Source organism: Plutella xylostella, chromosome 12, assembly GCF_932276165.1.
Source record: "Plutella xylostella chromosome 12, ilPluXylo3.1, whole genome shotgun sequence".
NCBI lineage: Eukaryota > Metazoa > Arthropoda > Insecta > Lepidoptera > Plutellidae > Plutella > Plutella xylostella.
Window position 1 is genome coordinate 7,726,689 of NC_063992.1, and position 27,829 is coordinate 7,754,517.

At 35.9% G+C, this 27,829-nt stretch overlaps 1 protein-coding gene across 2 annotated transcripts; it reads left to right on the forward strand.

Moving 5' to 3' along the window:
* LOC105384987 (ATP-binding cassette sub-family G member 1) lies at positions 1-27,586 on the forward strand. 2 transcript variants are annotated; one of them, XM_038119312.2, is made up of 13 exons: positions 1-156; positions 2,513-2,640; positions 7,623-7,740; positions 12,074-12,263; positions 13,227-13,551; positions 14,456-14,597; positions 15,881-16,086; positions 19,753-19,910; positions 22,094-22,262; positions 22,680-22,780; positions 24,651-24,806; positions 25,414-25,599; positions 25,984-27,586. In XM_038119312.2, the coding sequence occupies exons 1-13, from the start codon at positions 128-130 to the stop codon at positions 26,140-26,142; spliced, it is 2,067 nt and encodes a 688-aa protein (XP_037975240.1). In that variant the 5' UTR covers positions 1-127; the 3' UTR covers positions 26,143-27,586. The 2 variants fall into 2 exon arrangements, with proteins under 2 accessions (XP_037975240.1, XP_037975238.1); XM_038119310.2 differs by lacking the exon at positions 1-156 and having other exon boundaries at positions 2,275-2,640.
* The last annotated feature ends 243 nt before the right edge of the window (positions 27,587-27,829 follow it).

Genomic DNA, 27,829 nt, shown 5'->3' on the forward strand with positions numbered 1-27,829 from the left:
AGTTGCTGGCTGGTGGAATGGAAAACATTTTCACTTTTGTTTCTATTTCTATTTTTGTTGTTCTAAAACTTTGAATTTGTAAAAAGAAACGGAGTACTGATGAAAAACTAAGCGAAAACAAGTCACAATGGATAATTTAATCATAAATAATTTGGGGTAAGCTAATTCAGATGTTTTAATTAACTGAAACAAAAGATTTACTTGATGTACGAGTGACCTCTTTAATTTTATTTTGATAAGAATTCTAATTTTTGATAACTTTTGTCGAGTAACATGGTAACGCGAAATGGCTATAGTCTATAGCAAAATAATTAAGATGTTTTCAGTAATATAAAACATAGTTTATTAAGAGTTAAGTACCTACTGTACAAGTGCAAGTTTATTTTCCTTCATTAGAAAGTTTCGGTTTCGAGGACACATTCTGGTTTATGTCGTTTTTCTGATCTGATGTAGGTATTTATTGTGAAGTCATCCATGATTTACGTCCGGGGTAAAAGATAACCGCAAGAACCTTCCTTACAAGTACAAGTTAAAAGTATGGGACATCACTTTGTGCTGGCTTTGTGCGAACAATTTTTTTACTATGAAAAACTGAAAGTATAAATGATATTTTTCCAAACTTGCATCTGGTTCTGTTTGCAATGGACTATTTATAGGTACCTAGTTAGGCTACAGTAAAAATATAGAATAAAAATGGGTCAGCTTTAGCATAATATGCTGAGCTCACACGGCAGCTTCTTCATTGTATGGAAAAAAAAACAATTAATAAAGTGTAGATCTACTAGTAATATTAATCTTACAGAAACATTATTAATTAATACCTCCTTAATATCATTTTATGCAAAACAATATTTTAAATAAATATGTTAATGGTGGAAACCTATAAAGCATGAAGTTAAGTCCTGCATCCTGATTAACAACATGACAGTGGGCATTTTTCTCGAATATGAAATAGAGGCACAGAGCTAATTCTTTTTGTGGAGTAAATACCTTTTGTTAAATGGTGAATGTGAACACTGTCTTAAAAGGAAACCGTGAAGACATACTGATATACATATACTAATACTCATGATAAACAAAGGATATGATGTGGTGTAGACAGGCAAATGCTAAGTTTTTTAAATGTAAATTCAATAAGTTAATGTGAGCCTCCAAGTTTGTAAGAAAAAAGCACACTTTTTAAGCCATATCATTCATTAGACACACAAGATCATTTTTTTGTTTTGTTTAAAATAAAAGAGCTAGGTTCTATTATTTTGCCTCCAGACTGAGCTTATGTAGGTCTGCGAGCACCCTGGAAAATTGAATTGAAGCCTTGGAGCACATTGATTTAGAGGAAAATATTTTTACTATCTAATGAGCATGATTTTGATAATAATAGGAATCAATCTGTATTGCTTGCCATATTTGGCTTAATCCATCCTATGGTTTCAGCTATGCTGAGTCAGACAGCCAGTTCATGAAGTACTGATATGTATAAATATTTTTTAATCCTCACAAATATAATTTCAATATCATTTTTAATTGAAAACTCCGTAATTTTATTTAATTAAAACATTCTGTCTGTATAGTAATAAAATCAGAAAATACATTTAAAACTAGGACATCTAACACTGCCAGTCTGCAGTTAATATGGAAGTTGTAACGTTGAACTGAAGTAGACTTTTACTTTATTTACTTGTTTTGTGCAAGCGGCGGCGGCGCGTTGGAGCAGTCAAGAACATGCGCCATGCGGCTGTCGCAATCGGCCATCGTCCAATCGTGCAGTGTTACCAACTGACCCTTTTTACCTTGAATCAAGGCTACATCTTTACCACTTTAAAATTAAACAAACAATTTAAGGACAACTTTGAAAGTAATTCCATATTTTATGCCATACAGTTTCCAACCAGTACCTTTTGCTTTTAATGTAACAGTTTTACCTCAGATCTAATATTAAAACAGTATTTTAAAACTTTTATCATAACAAGAAAGAAACAGATAAGATCATCTTTCATAGGATTTCTATCATCATCACAATTTCCTTTGGTCCGTTTTCACTATTTTTGGTCACGTTCTCAAGAACTTCACCTGAAAATCGTACACATACCTCACACAAGTTTTCCACTGTTTCAAAAGTATAAATTCTAGATAGGTATTATTAATTCATATTTATAACGCTATGGTTTATTTACATTATTTAAAGGTTTAGGAGCTTGAATCTTGTTACAATATTATTCATATAATAGCCTGCAGGCAATCCCAACAATAGAGGCTGGTAACCCCGGTAGTAGTCGCACGTCATTCAGCGCGCGTGTGTTGTTGTGTCACCACCGCTCAGTCAGTGAAGCACCGCGCGCGACGCAGCGCGTACATTGTGCCGCGTACCTCTTTGTTCCCCGAGTGATGGTAGCAGCTTTGTAACGTCACAATACAGTTACTAGTTCAGAATGAAAGTGGACAAGGACGCGTCGCTGAGCCTGGCCGGGCCCACGGTGGCTGGAGACGAGTCTAAACCGTTCCTGTCCGACAGGAAGGAGAGCCTGAAGGTGACCATCACTCCGGCGCAGCACAAGACGCTCACGCACCTGCCGAAGCGCCCGCCCGTGGACCTCGCCTTCACAGACCTCACCTACAAAGTGCAGGAGGGACGCAAGAGCAGTAAGTCCTTTTTGTTATTTTCCACTACCCCGTAAATAGGCCTCTGAGGTACTCCATTCAGGCAATGATCTTCCATCTCTACACCCCTACACAGATCATAGCTCTGGAGTACCAGTTTGCAATCTGGCAATCGCCCATTATGAATATCAGAGTTTCCTAATACCCTCAAACTATGCAACCGAAGTTAACGATGATCAAGTTAATTGGTTCATATAGCTTGATGACCTCTGTGCCCTGATGTCTTTTCCTGTATAGATTGTTAATGATTTCTCGAAAACATTTAATAATGATCTAAATGAGTGTTGCTTCTAACCAGTTCCTTCATAGTTATAATTACTACGTCTATCTTGTATTATCTTCGTAAATAATTTTGCGGGCATATGTTAAATAATAATTACAGTGATGGCTACAAAAAATATGAATGTATTAGCTACAATTTATGAATTTACCAACGCAAGTCTTACGAAAATATAGACACGGATGTATTTTTCCAAAATGTGCAGATTACAATATCTTCCTGCATCGAATATTCCTTTATCGACAGAACAAAGATAAAAATGTCTTTCATATCAATTAGTAAACCGGATTCCAAGGCCCGTCCGATGTGCTGCTGCCTACTGCTGATAAATAATTTATACACAAGGAATTACCCCAACCGGCGTCACTAATTTCCAGTTTCTTATTTATGTATACCGGTACCGGTACCGTGGTATACCTAACTCAACACTTTTTGACTTACGATAGTTACGAAGCACTAAATAATAACGGTACAGTAGGTACCGGCCTACCCACAATGTGAAACGTTTAGCGAAACTGAGTAAGGTGATATTCCTTCAAGATGCGCCCAAAAGTTACTTAGCATTAATATCTTGATAAAACAAAGAATATAACAAGCTTTGTCTGTGAAATACAAAAACAAAAGGCATTGTTCATTTCAACAACAAACATACTTACATATAAAATGATTATCAAGTATAAGTACGTATGTGTTTTCGAGTTAACTTCAACTGTCGGGATTGTTGTGCCAGTAATCCTTGATTAACCGGTGTCAAGGCAAGATCCTAGAGTTTCTTTTTTCTAGTACCTTAGATATTTATACCTACTTATGTCATTTAATACAGCAGGTACTAACGCATTTTTACTGAGAATTTTCCTCCTAACTACAAGTTTTAAATAGTTTACTCTACAAGATCCTCGCCGCATGCGATCTTATAGCGCTACACGTGACTGACACTCTTATAATCACTAGTTTACGAGTAATAGCAAGGTACCTACCACATACATTGGTTTCTAATTAAAATAAGTGCCGTAAATGAGACCGATCAGAAATGGAAAATATCACAAGTCAGCACAAAATGTACTGCTTACCCAAGTGTGTCTATGTGTTGTACTATCTTGAAGCCTTATAGTAGGATTGTTATAAAACCACACTGATCAGGAAGATAAATAAATATTTTAGATTCCAGTCACATATCATCATGATCATGAACCTTTTCCTGCAGTTTAGTATTTTATATAACTTCCTTAGTTTAAAATTATTCTGGGTATTGTTAGACTACAATCTTAATGAACATGTAAAATCAATCAATTGAAAAGTACTTTACAATCACTATACAAAAGAAAATAATTACGATATCATTCCAATTTCATAATTTTCAACACTTTTAACAGCACATCATCTAAGTATGTTATTGCACTTAAGTAGTACATAATGTAAGGCACTAATAACTGACAATAATAGTCGCAAGTGGCCGTCATCCTGTAATTTGGCCTTCCTGCATCGGCCGGTCGGAGTTCACGACGTACACTCGATTACTACTTCTCAGTAATAACTTGACTACTTTTACTTAGGGTACCTACCTTTGTTGATCAATAATAAAATAGTCGATATCATGTCGTGTGCACTAGTCGTACTATTTTAATATAGCAGTAATGGACTAGTGGCCTAATTTGTTATCAGATTATCTAAAACATACATAAATTATGAAATTTACTACATGTATTGAGACACCTGGTTTATTGTTACAATCAAATGCCGAAATTCACATATTTTATGGTACCTAATGATGTCGATCAGAAGTGGCTTCTGCAAACAATGATGATAACTTCAATATACTTAGTTTTATTTTTGTGCATATTAATGTGCTCGATAATTACTATAATATTTTCTATAGGTACGAGATTTCTGTCCCAATAAATTTATTAAATACTTACCTTAGTAAATCTAATAATTATGCAACGAAGTTATAAAACAGTCTATTCTTGGCACATGTTATGGAATGGTTAATATTGCAAACATGGCAGTTAGTATCTATGTCATATTTATGTAGTAATCAATGTACCTTGCGCCAAAACTTGTTAGTAGCCGATCAGTTCATTAATATAAAAATAATATGATGTTACGTTCACTCGTGGAATTTATTTTGACATACAATAGTATAATAGTATACAAAAGATGATTATAGGTAATAACGAGATTCAGCTGAAACGAACAGCATTCCATAGTAATTGATAATACACCCGGGAGTGTGTGTTGCACATCTAGCACATGAAGTGGAGTTTGACCACTTGTTATCTCATTGTACATTTCGAGTAGGTGTACATATGACGGATACCGGTGACGCATCAGTAAAAGGGTCTGCTTACTGAGCAATGGGTGTTTGGAAAGTCAATATCGTCCCGGTCACAGATGATTTTATTAGTGATGGGCTTAGTACTACATGGGTCAAAGCCAGGCATCGCAAGTTAAGTAAATAAGGTAAAGTTTTCACAATCTGTATGTGTGAACCCACCAACCAAATTCAAGTGAGCCAGGTGCAGGCACTTTTTTAAACACCCGTAAAGATTAGAATAGAATAGAAATGGTATAAATCCTGTAATGAAGAAGAATATTCCCCTCGCATCCCCGAATAGATTATATGTTACACATTTCAAATGATGCATAGGAAATATTATAAGCTTATACACCAGTTCATCATTATATGTGTAGGTCATGCATAGTCTGACTTCTTCATTCGTGTGAATGCACTAAACGATGTCCATCCAATGTTTCGCCACCGTCGTCGTCATTGCGCCATCGTTAGCCATCATTAGATCTTGTTCTTGACTACACTGACACTGTGGAGCATTGGGCACTGTAAGTTCGCGTTGTCCTATGGTATTAAATGTGACGTAGACTGAAGGTTTCCGCAACCGCAGAGAATTGGTTTAAGCACCGCCTCCTCCCCGAAGGCGGTTTAGGTTTTTTTTTTAACTAACTAAATAATTTATTTTATCATAATACATATAACTATTATAAGCGACGGGAATAGTAGGTACCTGCGCCTATTACCTCTCCTTTCGAGTTGGTCAATTTGGTTATCCGTCCGATCGTCCTACTGGATTTAAATATGTTGCATTAGTTTGTAATTAATCACCTACACTGATACAAAAAAACAGACCTTCAGTCGATGCATAGGTAGTTGGTACGCAATTAAAGAAAAAGTGCGCGCTATCGCGATTTCAATATTAATTAAGAAACAAGTTACGGTACGTATTTCAGGAAAAATATAGGTATAAAAGATAGTTGGATAAGGAAATGATTATCCGGTCGATGCTGTTTAAAATATTGTGCAAAGTAGGGTTGTACAAACAATTATGCAACCTAACAGGAATGGTACTTATTAAGTACTCATACTTAGATCGCAAAGCAAGTTTTTATAAATAATGAAATCTATAATTAAATTGAAACCGGTACATACCTATTGTACCTACATGTTAATGCAAATATCTACGTATGAAAGCATATATGCAAGTAGTTTACAATTTATTATATTTACGATGTTTTCACCACATTCGCGTAGTCTATTCAAACGCTAACTGTAAAAGTAACTGCAATTATTCAAGAACCGGTCTTGGAAAGCAAGTGATGGCAAGTTGGCAACACTTTATAGACGCAATACTAAACGCAACTTTTCCATTCATATATTTTGTTGTACAGAAAATATATAGTATAAGTACCTATAATACTGTGTGACCATTGACTTGTTGTCTGCCTTGGGAAGTAAAAGCCAAGATAACCCTACAAACACTGTCGGTAAAATACGAACCAAATGAAAACCAGATAAAAAGAGATGCGGTAGGTGTTGCCACAAGGTAACTGCAGTTGTAACTTATTACCAATGCCAGAGGAAACATTACTTTCTATAATTTTACTGCTAGAGACCATTACATTGTTCTTGCTGCAATCTCTATACTTCCCTTTTACTACGACGACGCGACGACCAATCAAATTCATTCACATTGGTTTACTTGGTTTTGATACGAAATAAGGTTGCAGTGTTTTCTAATTAGCTAATTACTTTTACAAAACTTACTTAGTGTTTGCTATTTACAAAAACAACTATTCAGTGTGTACTTTGGTGGAGCGACACGATCGATCATTGCCTTGTTTTTGATCATTTCACAGTAAATATAGGTAACTATTTTTACCTATCCTCTTCCACTCTTATCTTCTACACACCTTCCATAGTCATCATCAACAGCCGTTACAGCCCTGAGTCAGCAACTACTTGCCACATACCTCCTACGAGAAACTCCACAACACTTTTCCCTCAGCCGTATACTCTCCCATCAACTACCGCCTAACTGTCTACATGACGAGTAGCAGAAAGAAACTTTAAGCTAATGTCGGCATTAAATCAATATCTGTCTCTTTCTATCAGTATACAGTCAAAGCAAGGCAGCAATACATTTAAGGTCGACATTAGCGTGAATATCCTTTCTGCAACTCAGCGTAACTCTTGCAGTCTCAGTGCGTATCTATTCACGATCTGTAGTCAAGAACTCGATTTCCGAGCAGATATGGATGGAGCCAATCCAACATGCCTTTCATAAAGTTGGTTTTCATACTTTACTCCACAACGTCCATTAAGTCTTCAGCACTGTGGTCCAACATGCTTCCGTTTTCTTTGCTGTTGGTATTAAACCGTCGATTGTTTCAGATGTGAAGACGATCCTGAAGTCGGTGTCCGGGCGGCTGCGGTCCGGCGAGCTGACGGCCATCATGGGCCCGTCCGGTGCCGGAAAGTCCACGCTGCTCAACATACTCACCGGATACAAGTGAGTTACAACGTGTTGCAAGTGACACAATCCTAACTAATATTATAAATGCGAAAGTAACTGTTTCTGTCTGTCAGTTACTCTTTCACGCCAAAACTACTGAACGGATTTAAATGAAATTTCGTATACATATTTTCTAGACCCTGAGAAAGAACATAGGCTACTTTTTATCCCGGAATTCCTACGGGAAAACTATTTAAGGCGATGCGAAGCTCGCGGGAACAGCTAGTTCAGTTATAAGATGAAGAAAGCTAAATGCCATCCAGGTGTGCATATCAGTGGCGAAGGAAGGGTTGATTACTTTGTACGGGTAGTCTGCAAGCAAGCAAGAAACCCATTTTACGCAGAACATTTTGTACTCAGGTGATGATTGCGAGCCGTATCGCCATTTACCATTAGGTACAGTCAGCTTCATAAAGTCAAACCTTTTCTTTTTTCAAACAGTTAGGTACTGTTTGTTTATACTCGTAGCTGAGTAAATTAACTACTAATTAATAATACGAGTATTAGCATATTTCACATTCAAAACAGTTTTTGTAGTTTCAGTGTGAGTAAATAAACCGGTTATTGTTTAAAGTTAACTATATTTCGCAAAATAAACGAAATTAAACCTGTAATTTTGTTTGATAACGAGGAAGTGGGGACTTCCGTAAAATTATTATACCTACAAATTGTTGGGTTATATATTTTACTGTCCAAATTGAAGGTCAAAAGTATTAAGTCGCATTCATAGGATTCAATAGGTACCCAAAGTATCGTCATTATATTTATTTAAGTAAGTGTATTTGCATGTACTTAATATTATAATACAGATAGATACAACTCAATACTAGAAATAAAGATTCGCTCTCCCAAAATGTTATAACTTCATAAGAATAATAAGTTTTTCTCGTAAATATTGCTGTTAGTTAATTCAGATTAGCTCCATATAATTTGAATATGGAAAAAAATCATCTTGCAAGTGCGTAGCCGATGCCGTGGTGGCTGGATAAGGAATGCCGAGGAAAGAGTGTTGTGGTAGTCTAAAGAGAGGCCTATGTCTAGCTGTGAACGATTAGGGGCTAATGATAATGACAATTCATAAGATTTGCTTCTGGTTATTTTCCTTAAAAAGTTTTGCAAACAAAAATTCAGTCTTCCTCAGTCATAGCTCTGCATTTCAAACACGATTGTATATTTCTGCACTATTTAATTATGTAAAACTGAATGTCGAAAACGAGCCGAGTTTGTGTAAATGATAAGTTTGCGTCACCGGCCCGTGACCTTTGGTCGTTGTCACATTTTACTCAACTTGCTGAGTCGCCCAAGTCAAGAGTCTACCAACACACTTAATAATATATGAGTTCATATAAGTAAAAATAATGTTAATAATATGATCGACTAGCTATTTCATATCCAACATTCTAATTACAACCAAATTCATTAAGTCTGTTTCGAAAATCGCGAAATAGATAGTTTCAATTAAGTGTAGTTTTAGAATTAAGAAATTATTTTCCTAGTCTTACGTAAAGGGGCGTAAAAGCTTAAGGTTTAAAGCTTAGGATCATACTTCAGTATTTATCACATCAGTACCTATTTCCATTACATTTCACTTTGTCGTTTACATTAATAATAAATTAATTCTAAGCTGCACGATACTTCATTTATAAATCGCGTGACGATAAAACGCTACTATCTTGTACTAAGTGTGTAATTAGTATGGTGGTAAGCGGATATGAGCAAAGGTCGCCAGGCAAAACAGAAAACATTTACTGTGGATACTATTGAAATATCTTAATAATGTTATATAACTTTTAAGCACATCTATTTTTATTTATTTATTTATTTTTAATTCCTATTAACTCTATTCGTACCAATTAAAGCACCTAAGTGACAAACACTCTTACACACAAAAACTAAATTAAATGGTAAGTAATTGGAATGAAAGAATCAGAAATCCATTTGAAACAAAACACAAAATTTTACAACAGTGATTATTATCAGCCCTCTGTATTGCTAAAGCCATCAATATAGTGTCTATCAGTGTCCTTGTTCACTAATTATTAAGTAGACGTGTTATCATTGTAATTGCTCGGTTTCATTTCTAGGCTAAGTATAATGTAACGTACCTATTTAGTAAGTATGATATTAGGTTACTCTTCTAATTTGTTAGTTAAGTACCTAAAAGGATTTCTGTAGTTTTTAACGAACAGTTTCCATTGGTGTAGTGGTGTTGTGACGGACTACTACGACACATCCTTATCTTTCATCAATAAAATTGTATGAAACACAACATAAAACGGTGCAATTTTATAGATTTTTAGTATTGCCTTACAATACGATAAATCTGATATAACAATGATCTACATCACGTGTGGGACCAAAGTTATAGAAGGCTGTAAACCAAAAAAATACTTAATTATAAAGTTTATTTCCGCAATTCATCTGCTTTAGGTTTTTTGAACTTTTATGCCTTAGTTTGTCCAACTGCAACTTGATCTAAGACCAGTCCAAGACGTATGTCGCTTGTTGTTTAGTGCTTGTAGATTATGTAGTTATGTGACGACAAGGCTCGGCTCGGGTGACACAAAAAATGTGAAAGCTAAAGTTTGCCTGCGTTACGAAAGAGAAGCCTCATTTACCTAGGCGAGATACAACCATGATAGTATTCCTATTGAGTATTGATTGATAAAATTTAGTTTTATCACAAAATATGTTTTTTTTTTGTTACATATCATAACTATACACTTGTAACATGTTTGCGTGAATATTAAATGAGGTAAAATTAGTAAGTATAGCTTATAAAATACATATTTTGTAATGTGCTACGTTGGTAGGAGCAGGAGGTAGGTATGAGGGTATAAGACCAACAAACGATATGGACATGTTTTAAAGTACTGGCTTTATAGGACTTCTTTCACACATGTAGTTATACTACTGTACAGATGGCCGATAGATAGTGATTTAATTTTGCAACTCTGCTTGATGATGTAAGCAAGTTAGTAGCTTGGCTTATTAACCAATATAATGTGAGCTGACTGGTTTAGATACGGTAAAAGATTTATCTAGCCCCTAGGCTAGGTGGATTAAGGTGCGTCTCGCAAGGGCCTTTTTGGCTGATTCTACACAGAAGTGCAATACATACAAACTTAAATATAGCTGCTATAGGTACATTATGCTAATCGCGTACTTACATTTCTTAAGTTTCATGTTTACAGTATGATCATAAATATAACTATATACTGTACTCATATTATCTGGGAACTCTGACTTTCCACAACCTTTAGATTATCAAATTATATCCCAGATAAGATATCTATGAACATAATTAATCATGTTTGTTAAACAATGTATTGGGCAGATTACAAAATCAAAAACATGTTACCATGTACTAAAAATGAAATTAAAATTCAACCATTTTTTACACAATTTTAATTGTAATACTGATTTATTTGTAATTTACAAATGGAATATTCCGGTAATCGAGTTTTTCAAAATTACATTTGTGAATCGTACTCTAAATAGGAATTTAGTTAATGGTGTTACTTACCTATCTAATCGTCATTAGTAGATTAGGCTGCGCTTCTAAAATGTCTATATTTACTATTAACAATGTTCCATTAGGATTTGTTTCTTGATTAGCAGTATTATGTTTATCTTCTAAGTATAACTGGCTTATCTGCATTTTATCAAGTTTAAATTTAAATCCATCTGAGGATAAATTAAATGTCATTTGTTCTTCACATACATGTACACTTAGCAGACATACGCAATAAACAAATTAACACTCTACTATTTGATATGCAATTCTATAAGTACATATTGTATGGTAGGTAATGGATCAATGATAATGAAATTGGAATTTAATACCTCAATACACACAAAAATTGCATTCGACTGAACCAGATGGAAGAACTAAAACCATCACCTCCTCAGTGAAAAGAAATGATTGGACTATTCCCGAAGTTGTACACTTTTGTATTAGGTATGTCCCATAAACATGGGGAGGCCTTTGCCCAGCATTGGGACACTGAAATGGCCACATAAAAAAAATGCCCCATAAAGTGTTTAAAAACCAGTGGTAGCTGCGGGAGCCGAGATAAAAAGGCGCCTATGTGTCCACCTTGCATCAGCTACCTGCATACGTTATTTCATGAAAATCTGTAGTTTTTATGCGTAAGAGTAATAAACATCCGTCTGTATCCTGTGAGATAAAATACATGCTGTCACTGTAAAAAAAAATAACCGAGAGTGACAGCATGTATTTTATCTCACAGGTAGCCACTAACCAGACATTGTGAAACAGGGCCTTAGTAGGATTATTATCATTACTAACCGACCTTAATCCCACCAGGACCTCAGGCATGGAAGGCAGCATCACAGTGAACGGCATGGAGCGCAACCTGTCCAGCTTCAGGAAGCTGTCGTGCTACATCATGCAGGACAACCAGCTACACGGCAACCTCACCGTGGAGGAGGCCATGGGCGTGGCCACGGCGCTCAAACTGCCGTCGGCCACTACTAAAGCGCATAAGGAGGAAGTGGTGAGTGGATGTTGTATGATGCTGTAAATTCTTGCCCAGTGATACCTCTTTATTCGTGTGGTAGTTAGGTAGTCTTATTCAGTTTATACGACAAAATTATTAAGTACATATATTTTTTACAAATTCTTAATATGTAATTACTTTGAGCTTAATAAGTTTCATGTACTGACCTAATGTTTTTTATGTTTCCAAGAAACAGATTAATTAATGATAATCATTTCATCCAAACAATGTGAAACAGTCCCTAAATGACCTGTTTATCTAGCTTCGTTTAGCTTTTAATTCAAACTGGATATACCTACCTACTTATACTTACCACCATGAATAGTTTGATCTATTCTTACAAACTGATTTAAGTATTTATTTGCACCGCTAGTCTAAACTATGCAGTCGATAGCGTCAAGATGCCTCGACCTCATAATGTAGGTTATCTAGACTAGATCCGTTTAGCACTAGCCTGGTTATCAGTTCTGTGCCATTGACGACACACATTGATTTCTATACTACTAGTTCTAGTTCCCAAGAGCAATTTCATATTAATATTACATAAGAAGCCATATTTCATAAAATATACATTTAGTTTTAGGTAATGTAGGATAATTTTTGTGTCCACAGCAAAGCAACAGACATAGCATTAAATGCGCTACAAACTAGAAAAAGAAACATTGTTTTTAAAATTAAGCAACCTGTTGAATGAAAGTAAAGTTTCTAGGTCACGCTACCCGGTTCATCGACCTTATGGACATGCATAGTTATTTATAGAAATAGATTGGCAATTAACATGCATCTGTTAGGAAGTATGTAACCAAATAATCACGGTCTCAACTCGGACATCAGCCAAAATTGGACGACGATCAACCGTAGGGAATCCTAATACCTAATCTTCACAACAAAGTAACTACACACACGTTTCTATTCCCAAAACAAATCCGCAACACGAACTAAATAACATACTTATTTCAGATCCAAGAGATCCTCGAAACGCTGGGTCTATCCGAGCACCACAAGACGATGACGTCAAACTTGTCAGGAGGACAGAAGAAGCGTCTGTCCATAGCCCTGGAGCTGGTCAACAACCCTCCCATCATGTTCTTCGACGAGCCGACATCAGGACTGGACAGCTCGTCGTGCTTCCAGTGCATATCTCTGCTGAAGACCTTGGCCAGGGGAGGCAGGACTATCATCTGCACCATCCACCAGCCTTCAGCCAGGTTGTTCGAGATGTTCGATCACTTGTACACGCTGGCCGACGGACAGTGTGTGTACCAGGGCAGCACGGGCAGACTAGGTCAGTATCATTTGAGAATAGTGGTTAATGTTTACGGTGTTTTTGAGTGAAAGCTATTTAGAGGTGAAAGTGAGAGATGGAAAGGGTTTTTTGTTTTGGAAGAAAATGGGCGATTAAAATGCAGAAAAATTATGTAGTTATGATTTAATACATAATTGTAATTATTTTCCTTCTAAGTTATGTACCTACGTATGTAGATACAATCAAGAAGTCACGAAATACAAGCTTCATACAAACACTTGTAACATGTTTTATGGTATGAATCTAACAAAAATAAGCGACATTGCTCAACCGCACATAAAAAACTTAAGTGCGTGCCAGCAACCTTGGTTTAACGGTGCTTGAGTTTTTGCCGCAGCATTTGTTAGGTACCTTTGGAAATGAACATTTGAATAAAATTACACCTGCAGTAACAAGTATGAAGTTATTAGCTTTTTGTACTCATATACATAATATATCTATCAACACTCCATTTGCAGAAGACACTTTGTCCATTCAGTAGATAGAGAGATACGATAAAAGCGAGTTAGAGCATGACTTCGTATACCATTTACAATAATGTTTCTTTATCCGCATGGATTCTTTTATACAATATGTAATAAAAGCTTACTCCTTCTTATACTAATATAGGTAGAGCAGCATTAAAACCACTTATGAACCACCAATGAAGTAATGTCAATTACTGAGTATGGAGTGTATAGTAAGCTCCATAAAAATGAGTTTTGTAAAATAAAAACTCATATGTAGCAGACTACACTCCTTAGTCAGAGATGCCATACCAATATACCCCACCATCAAACATACCCGACATACCCGAACATATACAAGAACTTCGCTCCCTCTCAGAACATAATAGAATACCTGGCCATTTAAACACTCCCACTGACCTCCCTTCCTTCCTCAGTGGAGTGGCTGGGCAGCCAGAGCCTGCAGTGCCCGTCGTACCACAACCCCGCGTCCTTCATCATCGAGGTGTCCTGCGGAGAGTACGGGGACAACACCGGCAAGCTGGTCCGAGCTATTAATAACGGGAAGCATGATATTAGGTGAGTGGTTTACAGTAAAACTATAAAGTCCTGAAAACGGAAGTGAATCGTAACTAATTGTTAAAAACCGTAATTAATCGATCTAATTATTGATCGGTATTTTATTTTTAAAATGTAAAGAACTGACAATTATAAAAAGTCTTTGCAAAATCGCACTCTTTATTGCCATGACTTTATAGTTGGACTGTATGTCTTTAGAATTTTAATAGAATGGGAGTAGAAGGGTTTTTGACTTGGGAATCATTAAAGCCAATAATAGAGTGCAAGGCTGCAAACCGCCTCTTCCGACAAGCGCCACAACACTCTGTTCTTGGCGATTGACAGGGTAAACATCTAGGTACATTTGGCGTGTAGAGTCAGCTTCATAATCGGAACTAGCCATAAGTACCTAAAGGATGGTTGTTTTGTTCTTTGCACTTGCACGGCATTTGTGAAACTCATGTTACCAGGACAGGCAATTTAGAAACGTCACAATGTTTAAATCTCAAATGCACGTCTCACATACCCACTCGAGATAAAATCTTCCATCTTGAGTGCAACCTGTAGGTAGTTTCAGAGGTCAACGCACACCAACTTGTCGTTTCCACCGCCTCACCCACGTCTCGATGACGTTTTACACAAATTACACGATGATATTGATGATACTCACTTTGTTGTGGAACTCGCTATTTATGGATAAGTTGGTCAGACTTCCGGTTTCGTCGTCGTATCATTTATTCAGACAACAAGCATAATTTGTGCGATTTCATATTTATCTGAATATATTATTATTGTGACCAAGTTTTTATTTTATCTGCCTAAATTGTTTTCACAAAACTGTACGAATACTACGTTAAAAAATCATAACAATGTCTTATCACTTTGTCATATTTCGCCTGAGTAAATAAACAGCTACATTAATAATTATTCTGTTTAATTGATTTTATAACCTAGAGTTAAAAGTTCAATGTAAAACTTTGCCCAAAAATATATTTCCGTTCACTGTCAGCATTATACATGTGTATGTTTAGTAACTAAGTACATAATAATATTTTTTATGTATGTATAGTAAGTAAGTATAGGCACCTTACCATCTCATGGAATATTTCCAGCATTGAAGATTATGGGTTATGTAGTTTAAGAATTAGCCTGTCCAGGGTGCGCTGGATTTAGATTAGATGTTGTATAAAGTACCATTACCATACCCATTCGGAAAGGCTTCCTTCACCCCCATAGTTGATAATGTTCCTAAAATATACCTCAACCGAAAAACTCATTCTAACCCTACAATTCTCTTCAAACAGAAACGGCCTACCATTCCCCGAGAGCAAAGTCCCGGACCTCAACAACAAGAAGGACATGGAAGTGTCTCTGGCCCCAGAAGTGAACAAGAACGACCTCTCGCAAGTGCGTGACAAGTTCAGACAAGAGCCTCAGAACGGCTCCAACGGCTCCAACCTACAGAATGGCCTTTTACAGTACGCGGCGAACGAGATAGCAAAGGGCAAAGGTATTTTTCCTGTTTACTGTCTCGCGTGTTTTGTTTATTTATAGATACGGTGGTAAGATTTGAGTGTTTTGACAGATTGCTGCGAGTTCGCAATGCCAGATAGGGTTTGCGTGCGATGTTGGGAATCCATTTTTTGTTCTCAGGGATGTATGAATCTGAGTCTGAAGTTCTTCCTAGCCATATATTTATGTATACACCAAGAACGGCTTTGTTTCAATATCATACTTAATTGAATGTGTCAATCCTGCTTATATAAAGATTTACGTAGATTCGGTTGGTTCCTTGTATACCTACCTAGTAATCTGTAATTCCAAACCGCGTGCCATATCTCCAAGTTAATGAACGATGGAGCATTGTCTCAGCACCCAAAAGGTCATTTGTAGGCAGTCCGCATACATTATGACGTCAGTGACACAGCATTGTGCAGAATTGTTCTGTGAATCGACAGCTGGTATTCCCTTGGGTTGAAATACAACCTTTAAACAGTTATTGTAAAAAGAAAGCCTTGGCTTTGATGTCTTTATTTCTATTGTTTGTTTTGGATGTTGTTTCGTTGGTATGGTATGCAGATATTAATAAGTATTATAATTTTGACACTATCGACTTCACAGTATTTTTGTTCTCTGAATGAAGATGCTAATTTAAACGTAATGTTCGCGATTCTATAACTATTAATGAAAACTGCGCTTATTCCGCATTTGTTAGACTTAATTTTTATCAAAGAGACAAATACACAAAAGTTCCACCACACTAGATATTTATTGATAAAAAACAAATTAAAGCAAAGATTAAACTCCCATTATGAGTATTTCATTTTGTAGGTACGTTATAAAGATTGTTCAAATGAATGAAAAGAAGATTTACAAGTGGTTGATTTCCGACACTACACATCACGTTTACCTTGATACCAGTATTATATCTGATTTAATTAATAAATCATTACTTTGAAATTCTTAAGACAACGTCGTCGGATGAATTTTAAATGTCCGGGTCAATGCACTTTAGGTGTTGTTGTGTTTAGACACTTTTAAAGAATTATGTTTTAACAAACATGTAAGTCATTTAAATTATTTTGTACCTTTTACTACATGAACGTTTACATCTTTTATTTTACGATATGGTTTTCAGCCATTTTCATGTCCAATAAATAGATAGAAGTGAATTCGACATTTATTAAATGTATTCAAACATTTCATAGGAATATTATAGCAAGTTTTTAGACTAACAAGCCGAATATCACGAAATAACGTCTAAGATCTTATGTAGAATATTGTGTAACGTAAATTCGTTGCCTAAATTAAAACCAGTTTCTAAATCTGGTTTGAATAAAAACAAAGTACGGTCACTTTTCTGCTTAATACCTAATTGAACTTAAAACTTGAGCTTGCTCATAAACCCGTATTTTATCTTAGGCATAGAACAACGCGGAATCAAGTGGCCTGACTGCTTAATTATTTTGTACAAGCATACAAAAAAAAATAAAGCCTGACATAAAAGTGTAAAATAAATAAAGATAATCTCAATTTAATTCATGATTTGTACGTCATAAATATAATAATTGCACACAGGCTAAAATATTTACATATTTATTGAGTTTCATTAAATTTATTTGCCAGGCGTTACATGCTGTGTCTCATACGTAATACCTGCCTAAGGATTAAGTACACTCGAGAGCTTATAATCACACAAAGTTGAATTTGAAATTATACATTGGAGTGGAAACTTTAATAAAAATCTCCCTCAAACTGTTGAATCTCAGGCGAAGGTTAGGTTTAAATATTTAAATAGCAGACAATCTAACTTCCTCAACGGAAAACTGTACTTAACGAAATGAATAAATTAACAAATGAATTGATTACTTAACAATTACTTACAAATTAGAAACAACTTCAGTTATAATGATCTATTATGATAATGACAATTACTTATCACTTTTACCTATAAGTAGCCTTTGTAATCCACAATAATGCATTGCTGCACCCAGTTACAGATGTTTATAAAACTTTCATTTATATTAAAAAAAAACAATAAATACATAGGTACATACTTACTAAAGTACAGTTCCCCAAAATTGATAATGCACATAGAAATCTTCGTCATTGTTCGGCAACGTTCGTATTCCCGAGCGTTAGAAAACTATTATGTATTTAGAGTGGTTAAGTGCATTTTCTTCATGAAATTTTAGTAGAAATATGTATTTGGTGCTAAAAGAGATAATTGATTTATCAGTAACGAAATTTGATTCGATAATTCATAATATTGTCATAATATTAAAATTTACTTCGAAAATGTTACAGTACTTTTCCAGTGTCTTACTGAAGCTGATGTAAAGATGATGAAAGAAGGTTTGAATGACACAAGGTTTATATTATAAAAAAGAAATGGATTTCAAACACAGATTTACATTAAAATCTCAGTTCAAAAGTATTTACAGCGCTGATCATTCACAATAATATTACAATTACAAACTTGGTCTTTTGGGTGTGGCTTTATTGGCAAAGTGAAGTCTATCAATGTGACGTATATTTTATTCTTAAATGTGCCTCATAATATGGCATCGTCAAAAATAATTGAAGTTGAAATTAAATTTACATTTGAAAAAAATAACAAGAACGATGTGTAATTGCAGCTCTTTATAATTCCACTAAAGTAATACTGATCTTGACCTTGAGACCTTTGACTGATCGGTGACAGCCACCGACCGCCCAATTTGTTTTCGATTATGTGTCACATGATATTGACTACTATTTCATTCGAACAAGGATCAAAATGCAATCGCTTTGTTTAAGGCTCTTACGATTCAATGATTCGGGTGTTTCCGGGAATACGACAGTTTGCGAAGATTTGCATGCGCATTATTAATATGGGAGAACTGTACTTGTTGTTCCCTAGCAGAGGAATAATAACCAATTAACTTTATAAGATGAAACACTATACTGCGATTACAGAACACTTTAAGAGCGAAGTGCCAAGCATTATAATAACTACTTGTTCAGACACTATCATGAGAAGTCATGTTTTAATTACAGCAATAACATAGGTGGCTATTAATATTTATTACCCTGCGAATAAACGAGATATCAGCGTCTTTTCCTTCAGCTTGTAGAAAAATTTAAGACAGATTTTTTATTTTATTTATGTAATTTACATGAATAAGTAAAACGAAATCTTAAAACATGATGATATGCCGCGAATGTATGTACATATCGATGATAGGGTTTTAAATTGTATTCGATCGGCTTGGCACTTGACTACAAAGCTTTGGCTCTGCTACTAACGATAAATTATTCATCACCATCAGTCAATGTAATAGCTTAGGTATCGCATGATCCTACTGTCAATACAAGTTGTTTTACTACACGATGTATGGTCATACAAAACAACTCTCTCCAAAAAACATCCAATCCTCAAATTTAATATTATAAAGAGAGATCAGTCAATGCCCCCGACATACTGAGTTTTAGCAAATAAATTTTATTACGGAATGAAAATAAAATAAAACCTCTGAGTCCTGCCAACGGGAAGTACCCTGATAACATATTTATTATTTGGTTCTTCCATACATACCTCATTCCACAAGCACAGTAGCCAACTTTATGGAACCCAAAACAATACTAATAACTACATCATCCTCTACCCATTCTAAACCCCTATTCCGTTCCCCAGGCGAGCCACTAGTGGTACAAATGGAGTTGGAGAAGCAGGACAACGCATCAGTGTCTCTACTAGGAGACAGCGGCTCCCCGCGCCGCTACGCCACCAGCGAACTCACGCAGTTCTGGGTCGTGCTCAAGAGGACACTGCTCTTCAGTCTTAGGGACTGGGTAAGGAAGCTTATAGATAGATAGATATTCTTTATTTGTACACAAAAACATGGACAAAAATTACAAAAAAACTTAATCTAACACATATGTACAAATGGCGGCCTTATCGCTTAAAGCGATTTCTTCCAAGCAACCTTTGGGTGGAAGGATATATTACTGAACATAGGTGAAGTGAGAGCTAGTGATGGTGGGCTGGTCATGTAAGGACCGATAATACCTTGGGGTAGATCCATACTAAAAGTGGACACCTCAAATGAGTAGTTTAAAGTAGCTAGTGACATCTTCCACCCTGCAGGATCGATTACTTTAAACGATGTAACTGGTTGGGTGAAGGAGGCCCAGCAGTCCCAAGACAGTGTTGGGGACCTTGAACTGAGGCTTATGTTTAGAAGTGTATGATTGTTTGCTGATGATGAGGCGTAATAAGGGTTTCCCTACGCTGTATTTGGCGAATTTTACGTTTGATCTAAATAATTAATGTTGTTAATTCTCAAAGCACTGAAATTTTACTGCAAGTTCTTATCTGTATTATCCACGCATATAATATTCAGCTCTGAAATAAATATCGGTAAATACAGTAGTGTGTTTCAGTGTTTCTGCATATTTATGTACAATAGGGTAATTTGTAAGCAAACACACAGCATAATAGATTTTGATTGCGGAAGTTGTATTATTAAGCTGTAATGACATTTCGAATTAGTGTTTAAATATTTAGTTAACCTTGGCATGTTTTTTGTAATAGGATGGTGGGATCGTCTATAAACCAAATAAAATTGACCAACCGTAAAAAAAATAAACTATAATTGCACAGTATAAGTAAATTAGTCAGCATAATTTATATATGTATATGTAAGTGGATGTTCATTAAAATCTAAGTAACATCCATAGTAGTTAAATAAATATCATAATGTATTAACTAATGGTAATTTTAGATTGAGTTCTATATTTAATAACTAATTACACTAGACATTTAACGATGGATGAAGTGTGTTGCAATTAGCTACTTCAGCTGACTCAGCAAGTTACTTAAACCTTCAGTTTTACTTAATTAGTAGGCGGGTAATGCACAGCCGTTTAACACTAATTCATTGCTCATTAGATATGCTTTGTTTTGTTGAGTCACAGACCACAGTTGTTATAATGTAGCACTCTTAAATCCCTGCCTATAACAACTAAGTACCTACTTACATACAGTGAGTGCTTACAAGAAAAATACATTTACGTAGGCACAGTTGTTAAAACGAATGACAGATTCAACGAGAAAACCTGTATTTCCACTTACAACATAAAAATCTGGTCGGTTAAGCAGCTAATTATTATTTCAGCTCAATTCCTTGCACCCTATTGCTTAGTGAATAGAGAACAGTTTTGCATTTCAAGTGAAGTAAATCAGACGAAGTAGTACTTATGCAGTTGTTTATGATGTGTGTCAACTTTTATTGCTCGGCCAAATTAACCTTTGCACCTCTACCCGTATAAGAACCTTCATAACTATGCAAACATTATCATTACACTATTATTGTAGTGTAATTTGTTAGTAATTGAAAAATTAAGTGAAGTTTTACACGGAAAAAACTTATTTTATGTCTTGCTGGATCATTAGTTATGGCTGAAAAACTTATTGTACAGTTACGGATGACTCCATGAGACCACTTTGTTTATTTTAAAATAAACAATACTTTCAAAATATTGATGATCCTACATACCTACATGTTGATGGCAGAACAAAGAGTGACTTTGGACCCGGTCGCAATTGCTAACTTCCAGATTTATTAGTCACTGGGTGTTATTGTTCGCCGCTTCATATTTACTGAATTATCTACTGCGCTGTACACAGTTTATCTGTGTCATGTTTTGATTAAAATTCTAGCTGGATATGAGTAATTACCATTGTAGGTACAAAATACAAGGTGAAATTATATAGGACAAAAGATTCCGATCATCACAGTATATCTCATAAAAGTGGTGCACTTAACGAGCATCTCAATGACTTATTACTTCCATGCGCCCATGGCGGTTTACAAAATGACAACCGATCGGATTGGCTAATCAATTCACTACAGTGACTAACGCTTTACTTGTGTCAGTCAAAGATAAGCTAAGAAGAAGATCTCACAAAAAACAAATGGTTTCCATATATAAAACTAGTCTGCTAACCAAACCACCCCTCTCCTTCCTTCCAGACGCTCATGTACCTCCGTCTCTTCGCTCACATCCTGGTCGGCATACTGATCGGAGCTCTGTACTACAACATCGGCAACGACGCCAGCAAGGTGCTGTCCAACCTCGGCTTCCTGTTCTTCAATATGCTGTTCCTCATGTACACCTCCATGACCATCACTATACTTAGCTGTGAGTATGATTATTCCTCAGTAGGGCCGGCACGGGGCGCATTTAAGACGTGACAAAAGTTCTCCGTCGCGCTCGCTCTTGAGGCTGCGCGATGTGAGTGAGAACGATGCAAACCCTTCAGATTAAAGAATCTTATAGCTACCTATCCCTGTGCTACGTGTACACGTGTCTACGTGTACGTATCGTGAATCGTGAAATAGTGACGTTTATCAACGTCGATAACAACCCGTTCAGCTACACTTAAAAAACTAAATGCAACTCGGCAATAAATTCGGAAGATTTGATCGGGAAAAATAAGCACTGACTGGCCAAGTCTCTCTCACACACTCACTAAGGCACCTTGGCAAGGCAAGTTATCGACTTTCCCTACTTTTTGTAACTATTATATTCTTATTAAGTTGTGTTATTTATTTCCAGTCCCACTCGAAATGCCTGTGCTCGTCAAAGAACACTTCAATCGGTGGTATTCGCTCAAGTCCTACTACTTGGCCATCACCGTCTCTGATATACCATTCCAGGTAAAATAACCGTTTTTATTTTAATAAATCATCATCATTGTAAGATATGGAGTAATATGGACTGAAGTTTTATACGTCTAGTGAACATTAGTCCTCCTTGGATTCTTCTTCTCTCTTCTTTCTTTTTCCGTAATTCGTGATATATATATTTTTTTGTATCTTATAGTGATAGACAAATGACCTGGCTCGCTAATCCTCTCACCACGAAGACCAACCCTAGTTTATACAGGGTGTTAACTAGAATGCGTTTGAGCGGGAAATGGGGGTTAGTATTAGTCTAACCAAGCACGTTTCTAAGAAAAAAAACATCAGAATCTCGAATATTTATGTTTAAAGTCTAAAGTAAAGTGGAAAGTTTTACCTTAATCAAAAACATGGTCACCCTACACAAACACATAACCAATGAGACATTCGATTGCAAAAGAACACACACTGTAAATTTGTTATCAACTTCACTTTTCATAATTTATTTGATGTAACTATGATTGTAATTAATTACACAGTAGGTAATAACAATTATTAAATCAAATTGAAATTATTCATGGTGATTAATGACATACTAATCAACAATTAAACAGCTGATGTGCATAAAGTTTCATAGATCGTACAGAATACAATTTATGACTTTCTAGGAGCTCAGAACAATAATTAAACCTTTTTACTCAGAATAACGTTTTATTTTTCTTTTATTACCTAAAGATGCGTACAGACCGGCCCAACGAACGCCCAACGAACGCCCACCGATGGACATTTATCACATAATACAGGGGCAGATTGAGCAACGAAGGTCAACAAAACCCGTTCGTTGGCGTTCGTTTGGCCGGTCTGTATGCAGCTAAAGATAAAAGCCCACAATGCATAACAGGATGATAACAGGGTCTACTTCAATGACGAATTGGTTTACTTACACTCGCTCATCTCGATTTGTGTTGTGTACTTGCGATTGAGACGTCTTTGATGACGAATAGTACGGAAATCCTCATAATAAGTATGGCCTCACTTTAAATACCAGTAGAATAATAACAATCTCGCGTATCATAACCATCGAGTATTTATGATAGTCATTACCTTCTCTGTGGATCTAGTCTGTCAGTCAGTCATTGTTTACTTGTTTACAATCATTTTTTACAATTATTACCTAAAAGGGAAAAGGTACCTACAATTCTATCTTTTGATTACCAAGCCTTGTTCCTCATTTCGTTTTATGTTGTGCTGTGCTGTGAATATGAAAATGTTCTGTATTCATAAAAGATAATTGTGTATCAATAAAGTGATACTTATGGAGTAAAATGAAATGTCTACAATGGATTGGGTACTTTGAGTACCCAAAATCTCGGTAGGTACCTTGACGATGTGGCTCCACGAGTGTAGTGCAGATGCACGCATACTTTTTTATTGACCTTGGCTTTGAATTGTTTGGCCTTGATCTTGGCTTTCAAGTTCATGGTCATTCTGTCAAACGTACCTAAACCTGAGTAGGGTGACTATGAAATTTTAAAATGTACTAAATAAAACTGTTTTATGTTGGTCAGCTTAAAGCAAATAAAATACGTTTTTTAATGTCTTATCGTGTTCAGTATCATCAGCTGTATCTACCATTTCCCGCTCCAACGCAATTAAGTTAACACCCTGTATAGGGATTGTCACCCACATTCCAAAAAGAAGGAGTATATCTGTCTCAGCAACGTAGATGTTGAAGACGCACATACATTTAACCTATTTATATACCAGTTATAACTGAAAATCTTTTAGGGTACACCGAGACCAATTCACATTTTGTACTCATACACTCACGGGCAATGAAAGGGTAGTAATATCTAGGTATCGTGGTAATATCTACCATACTAAGCTGACCAATCTATATTTCCAGGCGATATTCTGCATAATCTACGTGGTGATAGTGTACCTGCTGACGTCGCAGCCGCTGGAGATGTTCCGCTTCGTGATGTTCCTCACGTCGTGCCTGCTCATCTCTTTTGTTGCACAGAGCGTCGGTTTGGTTGTTGGTGCTGCCATGAATGTGCAGGTGGGTTTAGAATATAATCTATGGACAGTCTGAAGCAAAGACACCTGGGTTAGCGTCAACCTCACAGGAAGTATTTTCAGTCTGAGAACGGTCAGGTTTCTTTGCCCTGGAGTGTACTTAATTTTATAATAAAATGGTGGCTGTCACTCATGAATGAAACATAGGAGTGGGAGCGCGTCAATGCCGCAATAGACGAATATTAGCGGCATAGTGCGCACAATGGAAATTCGTGTGGTGTTAAAGTATACACCCATTCCTCACCCTGCAAATCCAATTGAGCCAGTAGGGACCTTAATGATCTTACATGGATTTGAATGTGCTTACTGACGTAACAGCCAACGCCGATGTTCCATTTTGTGATATTTACGTTGCAGTTGCATTGCCGTCCTAACTCAAAAAACAGAAACCACTGCACTGCACTCTACTTATTCTGTACAATATGGTTTCGCCACTCAATATGATATCGCTATATATCACATGTGGACATATGGCTCTGTGTTTACTATATTTTGTGTTAGTCCTAATGTAATAAATATCTCCCAAACAGCCACATACAAAACCCGTTAACAGTTCCCGTTTACAATAATCACATTTTTATTTATTCCAGAACGGTGTATTCCTGGCGCCAGTGATGTCGGTCCCCTTCCTTCTGTTCAGCGGTTTCTTCGTGTCCTTCAACGCGATCCCGGTGTACTTGCGGTGGATCACGTACTTGTCCTACATTAGATATGGGTTCGAGGGCACTGCCCTTGCTACCTACTCGTTTAATAGGACCAACTTGGTTTGTCACCAGGTAAGATCATTAGGATATTTATATAGAAGATTTAGATTCCATTTTATTCGGGGCTAAAGGAGTTTTCGAGTGGAGATCAAGAACTGGCAAACATAGCATGGCATCCTTAGACACTTAGCCGGTAGTGGTTGCATAACGAACGCCGTGGAAAGAATGGTATTGTAGCGAGGGAAAGGCGAGGTCCCATTCAAGTACTTCAGGTGCATAGTTTTAAACCCACTCAACCATCACAGCATCAAAAGAAATGTGATTCTACAACATGCTTTGTACACCATCCTAACCAAACGTTTTTGACAGCTTAGCCTGTAACTCACAAAAAACATAATCAAGACTCGTTCTCCTCACAAAATCACAAACAATCCTAACAAACTTCAATCTCCCCAGGTGTACTGCCACTTCAAGGACCCGGACACAACTTTAGACGAGCTGGACATGGGCGACGCGGACATCACGCTGGACATAGCGGCTCTCTGCGTCATCTTCCTCGTGCTCAGGGTCTCCGCCTTCTTGTTCCTGCGCTGGAAGCTCAAGTCCACCAGATAAGCCGTCTGAATTTGATAGGGTTATACTGCACTGCTCTTGGACATTCTTAATTCGGTCGGGTTTGCCGGACTTTTCAATGGTGCGCTGGTTTTGTTTACGAGCAACAACATAGTAAATGAAATTAAATCAGTTGGTGTTGGAAATATGTCGGAAACACGTCCGTTTAAGTGAATCGGTTATGAAACTTCTCGTGAAGATTTCAAGTTAATCACAAACTGATATTGAGACTGATAACCGATTCCCAAGGGTGGTGCAGTTTAACTAAGTAGTAGATAAATTAGTTTTTTGTATGTTTAAGTATATTTTAATGTTGTTAGACTATGAACAATTGATATGTTAGTTAGATCGCTGTGCGGTTTTAATATTGATAATACTGAAACATTCTGATAATCATCATAAAATCTGAGTATACACCAGTACCTACTTGGTTCATTGGAAATGCAATTTTATTCCTGATTTACGTTATATTTTATTTATTATTGTGATTGAGCTTTTAATGTAGGAATGAGCAAACTATGAAAATAAATAAAATAATGTTTGTATCCAAAGTTATTTATTTTCTTGAAACATGACAATTATGGAGACTTAATTATTAAATTTACAACCGAATCGTACAATATTGTGCCTTTATGTGAAAACGCCCTTATGAAAAACTTGTGATGGAATTGTTATTAAATGTGATCATTTTATGTGATAATGCGAATGTTTATATTATTTTGAAATCATTCCTTTTAACGGTAAGCTGGCCTTTAAAGATACACATTTTAACAAATATACTAAAACCGTGCATTGACTGTTTAAATAAATCATAATATATTTACATACTTAATTAAATTATAATGAAAAACATGTAGGTATGTGTACCAAAATTCAGCAGGCAGGTAATGAAAATCCACTTTTAATTGCATTCTTTGTACAAAAATTAAAACATTGCATTTTTGCTAGTACATTCAACTCGACTGTTATTGGCCTTGAAAACATTTTAGGTGTATTTTATTCAATTTTTAGAATGTGTACGTCGAAACAGGCCAAGGCGGCGTCATTACCCGCGTCTTTCAAAAGTGGATACACCTTCGTCAGTGGTTGGTGCAAAAATCATGTATTTTAAAACGAAAGTATAAACTCTGATCATTATCTTGCCGTCAGCAGGCTTGCCTTTATTTCGACAAGACAACAATAAGTCTTTTTTGTTCGTGAATTCATCGCTTCTTGAGATTGTTTTGTTTTATTGGAGAGATCGTAGATAGAGAATAGACCAAGTTCCTCAAAAGGCGGTGACCGAACTTTATAAATGTATGTAATTGATAGGGTAAAAGGTTATAATATTTGTACTTAGCTGTAAAAATAGCGTAAGAAAGTGGTCCAAAATATGGTTAGTTGTAGGTCCTAGATTTTATAATAATGTTTTGTATATCTTTTATTAAATGGTTTTTTTTATTAAGAATCTGTATTTTACTTGCACTTTACCCATGATATTTATATAAGTAAAAAAATCATTGTGATGTTTTTACATAATAGACAAAGTTAATTAAAATGTGCAATTATGTGAATTTGAAATTCGAATCGAACGTGTGGAATTCGAAAACTAGAATCTCGTATGTAGGAGTTTATGTATCGATTTCTACAGTACCAATTCCCTACTATACTAATTATTGTATTGTAACATTATTAATTACAAAGTTAAAAG

Excerpts from the sequence above, each read along its gene's own strand:
- LOC105384987 (XM_038119310.2), top strand. The coding sequence starts at position 2,430 with ATGAAAGTGGACAAGGACGCGTCGCTGAGCCTGGCCGGGCCCACGGTG. Across the intron at positions 13,552-14,455 it reads GGGCAGCACGGGCAGACTAG|TGGAGTGGCTGGGCAGCCAG; the intron begins GTCAGTATCATT and ends TTCCTTCCTCAG. Across the intron at positions 22,263-22,679 it reads GACCATCACTATACTTAGCT|TCCCACTCGAAATGCCTGTG; the intron begins GTGAGTATGATT and ends ATTTATTTCCAG.